This window comes from Semicossyphus pulcher, unplaced genomic scaffold, assembly GCF_022749685.1.
Source record: "Semicossyphus pulcher isolate SPU_LCO1_2020_fin unplaced genomic scaffold, fSemPul1.0.p SCAF_18, whole genome shotgun sequence".
In the NCBI taxonomy this organism is placed as follows: domain Eukaryota; kingdom Metazoa; phylum Chordata; class Actinopteri; order Labriformes; family Labridae; genus Semicossyphus; species Semicossyphus pulcher.
In genome coordinates this window covers 22,834,340-22,841,809 of record NW_027211691.1, presented here as the reverse complement: position 1 = coordinate 22,841,809, position 7,470 = coordinate 22,834,340, and the positions used below count along the sequence as shown (strand labels likewise).

General features: G+C 41.1%; 1 protein-coding gene across 3 annotated transcripts in view; it reads left to right on the top strand.

Annotated features, from left to right (window-relative positions):
• The first annotated feature begins 3,934 nt into the window (after positions 1-3,934).
• LOC138595594 (cadherin-12-like) overlaps positions 3,935-7,470 on the top strand; it is a 74,020-nt gene continuing 70,484 nt past the window's right edge. For all 3 annotated transcript variants that reach the window (XM_069666908.1, XM_069666905.1, XM_069666906.1), the window contains exon 1: positions 3,935-4,180. In XM_069666908.1, coding sequence (XP_069523009.1) covers positions 3,935-4,180 — 246 coding nt within the window. The remainder of the gene's footprint in view (positions 4,181-7,470) is intronic.

Here is a 7,470-nt window from a genome sequence, read left to right as displayed (position 1 = left end):
GACAGAGAGAATAAATGGATCCGGGAGCACGGCGTAACCTTGTTGAAGTAATCTCCCTCTGAAGCCGCTGTTCCAGGTCTGTATAATTAATCAAAGACAATGATGTCAATGAGGGCTCCGCTTATGAAATTAGAGGCACGCTGTCTTCCATTACTGTACAGCTTATAAGTGCATTAGGAGGGAAGAGAGGAACAATAAACCAGGTGTGGAAACCATTAGCTCCATTCGTCAATCCAAACGTTTGTGGTTCCCGTCTCTTGTTTTTCGGCACAATTAAGTGTCTCGTAACAAGGCCAGAGCTGAATGCCTGTGTGTTGATATGGCAGTCAGGACAGCAAACAAGGTGTGAACAGCAGCAGTGAAATAGCTGTTTGCTCAATAATGAATGAGGCTTAACAAATTAGGCTGGTTCGGTATTATTTATTGTTCTTGTATGCTTTTGGCTGAGTAATGAATGATTGTTTAGTTACAAAATCCCATATTGGTCCCATTAATTATAAAACATGCTACTTGTCCAAACACAACCCACCTGACATCAGCAAACACAGGAGAACAGCCTGAGTCCTTGTGTGGATTTCAAACCATATCTATATTGCGAGCTTATATTACGATGAAGTACAGTGACTATGATACCCTCTAGGTTCTGTTATTTTTATACTTTTAAATAAGGTAGACCAAAAGGGTCTGATTTATGACTGGGAGATTACATCAATCCCATTTTAATAAGAAGGAACACCATGCTGCATAAACTAGACATGGGGTTGATTTTCCCCTTTAATGGGTGGCGTCCACGACAGTGGACTGATGTTATAAGGCTATTATAACAATTTAAATGTCCCAACAAGCATATGATAATTATATCTGTTTGTATTTTGCATGTTTTGATAAATTACTTCCTGAATTCAAATTGGTGAAAATGGGATGCAACAAACTTAAGGACGAACTGTTAAACCCTAAGATATATATATTATTTTTTTTATAATTTAATTGTTAAAAATACTTTTAAAAAGATTTTAATAATATATTTTTGTGCATCTATTTCTGACACTGAGAATAAATCCTTCCACACCAGTGGATCAAAAAGGTATATCTTGCCTAACGAGCTTGTTTTAAATGTTCTGTCTTACTTTGTATGTTTTAAAATTATAACATACTTTAAACTTTAATAGTTTAATAAGACAACATGAAAACATTTTCCAAATTATAGGGAAGCACGATATTGGATTTTTTGCTGATATCCGATATACTGATATTTTCCAACCCTTTTTGCCAATTGCCGATTTCGATACAGATATATTAGGCATATAATACAGTGCTTTTTGACATGTACACAGTCACTGGGCGATATATAAGAACTAACTACTTAAACTTTATTAGGTACAAAATGCCATATTTATTTGTATGCAACTTTTTTTTTTCAAATAAAACTGTTATATTCATACAACTTAGACCAGCTTGGTTGATGAGATTTGGCCCCTCCTTGCATGACCGATGCTGAGCCACCATTGCAAATAGCAACCTTGCTGTCCCTTTCGGAAACTTTGAAAAACCGCCATACCGCAGACATCTTGCATCCTTCTTCACGCTTGACGGAAGAGGTGCGTTGCATGCAGTGCGCCGCGCACTCGCGCCGAGTTAATGTCGTAGCATTACGTCAAGATTTTTAAGGGAATCATTGAGCATTTAGGCAGAATGAAAGCGTTGTTTTATAGGCGGAAAATATCGGCAGAAAAATGACATATCTGCCAATGCCGATATGTCATTTTCAAGCCATAATCTTCAGATACCGATAATGGGCCGATACTATCGTGCATCCCTACCAATTTTGTTGTTTATTTCAGTGCCTACAGTCTGTATTTATTATGTAACTGGTTCTGATGATGGATGGTTTCCACTGCCGTGGACGTATATATAACTCCCTTAATATAATAAATATAATGGAAAAATGTAACACTGCTGTGCTTTCTTTCCTTGTAAAAATGGAAAATAGTCTTGAAAGATATGCGTACCTTCAGACCTCAAATGTATTTTTTCCTAAGTACACATGACATGCTTCATCGTGCCTATGCTCACCGCTCATTCGAACTCCCACTGATATGTGAAGACATAAAAAACATATTGGAGGAAAGATTAAATATTCAATTGCATGTCTGCTAGTGGGATTATATATTAGTAATCTTCTGTATGAGTTGCCTCTTTCACAGAAAGCACGTCTGTCAAATGACAGGCTGCGGCAGGCGGCACAATCTCATGTGGCCGTTGGTTGTCAAACGTGTTTTGCTGCTCACTGGGATGATGTCTGAGACAGAGCAAAGTATCTGAAAGAAGTGATTGTGAGCGTGTTGCTTTGCTCTCACGTTTCATACGGCACACGTGTCAATTTGATATATGAACTGCCAGTAAATCATGTTATATCTCCGCATGGTTGCCTGCAACTGACATATCAACTGCACCGTTTTCCAGCTTTCTGAGACGTTTTATAAAAATCACTACGACAAGTTTTGTGAACTAAACCTGAAAAAGCTCATCAGCAGCCTCTCATTACGGTGTCATTAAATAATACATGACTTTCAACCTCTATGGGCAATCAAGGAGCTGGAGTCAGGCTGGCAGGTCTGCAGCACAGTGTGGGGTGGCCCATAATTGACAGCAAAAATAAAGTCACAGCGTTCACTATGGAGACAAGTGGTGTAGCTAATTAGAGCCTACATCTAAGAGAAATGTCTAGTTTGGAAGTAATGTATCATCAGGCAAGTAATTAAGACGGTTATTTTTATGTTTCAGAATGTCAGAATCATTCGTCACAGATTTGTTAAAAAAAGGAGGGGGTTGGGGGCAAAGACGGGTCACGGAGTTATGAACAAAAAACTATTAAATGGGAATCAAACATGGGCCTTATTTCTACATAATTTGGGGTCTAATGACTAATGGGTATGAATCGCTTGAGCCCGCAGCCACAGAACGGCCTGTCAAGGCTGCAATGTGATTGTTACAGGGAAATCCAACCAATCAAAGTGTATCCACTAAAAGTGGTTGTTTTGCCACGGACAGACTGACATTGTTATGTCATAAACATAACAGAAAAACTTGGAGATGTTCGTTTTAAACCAGAAACAGCAGTTAGACCGCAGTGTTCAATGCCACCAGACTCCATTGACAAAAACAGTAATTTTACCCCAGAGATCACAGGGAGTTCTGGTCTATTGCCGCCATGATTGGTTAGTGTAATTGTACTGTAGTGTGATAAGTGATTGGTGTTTTCAAAGGGTAAACTCCAATCTACAAAATATCAAAAACAAACAATCGGCCAAACACTCCCATGTTCTGTGGGGTAAAATTCTGTCAATGGAGTTTGGTTGCTTTGAACAGCGATGCAGCTTACAGTTGTTTTTGGTTAATAAAGCATGCTGCTCTCTAATAACAAAGAACATCTTTGTTGCAATCTTTACGTAAGTTTGTCAGAAAGTTTTAAAACAATCTGAGACTGTTGGTTCACTTCTGGACACACTTGGGTGAGGTGTATTTGCCCTGAAAGATCAAGTTACAGCCATTACAGCTTGTCTCATGGCCGCCGGCTGAAGTGATCTACTGTCGACTTTTAGACCCCAAGTTTTGCAAAACAGGGCCCAGGTTTAATAATGCCATAATTCCCCTGTAACATCCCATATCTACTCTATATGATGACCATTTGTGCCATGAGACTTACAACTCTGCATACCTTTTTAACTATGTATTTTGTTTTCTTTCCTTCAGGTGATGAGCTCCATACATCTCTGAGTGTGATCCTGACAGGCCCAGGAAAACTGCTTATTTTGGGATTGCCACACCCGGCACAGCCCCCATTTTCCATACACCACCTCCACAAGTTGTTTCAGCGTGGCTCAGCTTTCATTACTGGACTTTATCCTGGGGACCTGAACCTCACAGATCGCCAATGCTAACAAGGAACTGCCTGCTGCTGTTCCTTTGGATTCTCGTCGACGAAGGCTCAGTCTCTTCTTTACGCGCGCCTTCGCCGCCGCTGGGACGGAGCAGGACGGGGAGGGAGCACGCCAGGAGCTTGGTGGGCCCGATGAGGAATGGGGCGGCTGGATTTCAGCGGGTCAAAAGGGGCTGGGTGTGGAACCAGTTCTTCGTGCTGGAGGAGTACATGGGGTCAGATCCGCAGTATGTGGGCAAGGTAAAAAAGCCTCATTTTTTTCCTGTTTTTTACGGCGCGAGAGAGGACATAAATCACATAGTAAGGAGCTTGGGAGAAATTGAATTGGTGGTAAATGGAGGGAGCGGTAGAACATGAGGGAGATAAAAGAGGAGAAAGGGAACAGGAAAAAGCACTAATACGGAGTAGGTTTGAAGTTTACTTCTACTTTCAGACAGGAAATTTCAGCAACATAAAATAGCCCTATGTTTTTTTATAAGCAGAAAATCACAATATTTAATCTACCAACACTGATAGCTATTGCTACTTATTGCCTCTGGAACTAAGCCTGTAAACGTGTCCCTGTCTGTTAGTGTTTTAAGATATAAATAGTCTCAAAAAATCTATACATGCTAATGGAGCTGTGCCAACATTTCTATGCCGGCCTAGCCAGACACACATGACATTGAAGTGGCGAGAGAATCGATGGCGTGGCAGAGATAAATTTAAATTACGGCCCTTGTAAAGCTGTCAGAGCATCATAGTTATGAGCCGCCGAAGATGCTGACAACAATAAAAAGGGGGAAAAGCCCAACAGCCTGAATTGAATCCAGACTGAGATATACACACATCCCATCAGACACACTTCTTTTTGTCCCCGCTAAAACCTTGGCCGCCTCTTTTTTTAGTGAAGGATTTTTTTATTCTCTGCTGTGGCTTAAGACATTCGTAAGTAAACTCTGTGGGGTTTTAAGGCTAAACTTGTAATTTGGCACTCCTAGCTTACATAGGATAATAGTAAGACTGACTTATCTGCCCCGGTGCCGCTGCAATCAGCCTTGACAAGCCATGCTGTTTGTGGAAGTCTCTGAGGCTAAAAGCAGGGGGAGGGAGGCTGCTGTCTGCCGCACTCCTAAGTCACTTAATCCTGGGCTGCTGCACCGCTTCAAAATAATTGACTGATTCTTTGCCATATGAAAAGCATTTGGAGATGAGATCCTCGGACCTTTGTCAGGACAATTTCAAAATGATTGTCGCTCTAACAGGATAAAAGCTAAATGGATAATGCCTGGGGACAGAGGGGCAGGGTGTGAGCGACACATCTTCCAAGTGCCGTCACAGAGGCCTATTAAGAATACAGCTTTGTTTTCAAGGCACATAAATGAACTCTAACGAACCGTGAGTCTTAGTCCAATGAACGCTTGTCCTTTAATACATCATTGTCTAATTGTAGTAATTTATTCACTCCAGAGGGTAAACATGATTTCCATTCATTGACCTGTAGAGTATCAGGACTATAGGTGCCTCAAGCCACTGCAGCTGTTCTGTACCAAATGAGGTAAATATAAAACAGTATTACTTCTTAAGTGTCAGAATGGATTTCTTTCAGTGACTGATTTGAAGAGGTCCCAGGGGTGCTCAATAAAAAAAATCATACGCAAAAATCCCATCAATATAGAGATCATGATTATTTAACATGATTCCTTCGCCATCTTGCCTCGAGCTGAATTAAACATGTCACAGACTGGCTGAGAGGTTTTAAGCAGACATGAGACGCCAATCTGAATGTAACTTTAGTGGACGAGAGCAGGGAGGTGAAATTAGGTGAGGCCACCAGAAAATACTCGCTGCAACAACCTCGATAACTTTTTGAATAATAACAATACGAGTTATTTATTCCTCCCCACCTATCCTGCTTTAATACAATGAGGAAATAAGATGCACTGTTGGTATAACGGGCTCTGCTTATACAGAAAGCACTTTTTTCTTGTTTGTTTTGCTTTGTAAGGCCATGCATAAGATTCTCGGCCAAGTCTGAACCGTTAGCCACATGGCTGCTTGGATTCCCTTGAATAATGGCTTAAAATAAACTAGTCTGCTATTCAAGCCAGATCTCTACATTTACAGCAACACTGGCTTCTATTTAGTTTGATTTTCTTGGATTCAGATACAAACTACTTATCCTGAGAGCTGCTGCCAACACATTAGCTGCGTCCCAATCCAGGGGCTGCATCCTTCGAAGGCCGTATTTGAAGGCGGATTGCGTAACAGCGGCGCGTCGGAGGCTGTCCCATTTTGAAGGCTCCTTCAGATGCGGCCGACAAATGCGTCCTCCTTTTGCCGGGCTGCGAAGGATCTGTCGGGTGCATCCTTCGCGACCCACCATATCCCAAGATTCATTGCGCGCCAATTCAAACGAGATGGGCGAGGAATACACTTTAAAATGTAAAAGTTTTTGGTTTTAATTCAATTGAATAGCTAGCGATACAAATGTTTAAAAAAAGAAAATGAAAGGGGCCTTGAAACAAGCTATCTTTAAAATAACGCTAGTTAGCCTGCTAGCTACCTGTTGCTAGGCGACAGGAGCGGCAAACAGGAAATCCTCCATAGACCAGACCGTCTCATTTCAGTTCGGCTTTAGCGTCTACGCAGGTTACGAATGGCTCATCCTCCTTCGACGGCTGCAGCCCCTGGATTGAGACACAGCTTCAATATTTGCAAAGTATGTGATGTGGCAGGGATGTTCTTTCAATGATTCATCTGTTGGAAATCATTCTACAGTGACAATGACAGTTTTAACAAAGAATTTGGACTTTTCCTTTTTAAGCACAAAGGAACTAGTTCATGTTTTGGCTGTTAAACAGGTGTACCCATAAGATTAGAAACTAGAGGTAAAAGTAAGCCCGCTTTTATCTGTGGATTCAAGGTCTTGTTAGCAGCTCTTAACTCGGAGGTCTCTGGGTCAAAGTGAAGTGTTTCATTAAGCTCTTAGGTTGGTTTCTCTTTTAACTCTCAGAGCAATTAAACTCACAAAAGAAGACAATGTTATTCAGTTAGTGTTATGCTTCCAACATTGTGGGAGCCTTGATGAAATTCCACACTTTTTTTGGGGTCTTTTTTTTTAACAGAAACCTGACCATGACAGCAATAATACAATCTATTCCAAGAGACTTGTACTGAATGCATCACTGCCAAGTATAATTGCTACAGTCAAATCACTTCTAATTAGTGCTGGCGATTAAGATTCACATAATTCACATTCCTAACCAGATGCAGTAATTCTGTTAGTTCTGACAGCATAAAGAATGCAAAACAACCCCTGGAGGAGGAGGAGGAGGGGAAGAGGAGGATAACGGCTGATGATGAAGTGGAGAGTCAGAGTACCGGTGTTACGGATCAACTAGTTCCCCTATTAACTGGTGGCGTCCGCCGGAGAAGCAGGCAGGTACTTGTAGTGACGGCAGATGTTTGGAAACAACACGATAACATTAAGTTGTCCTTGTGAATGTTTAATTGTTTCCTATTCATTAAAATTTCAAGACGTACTCATT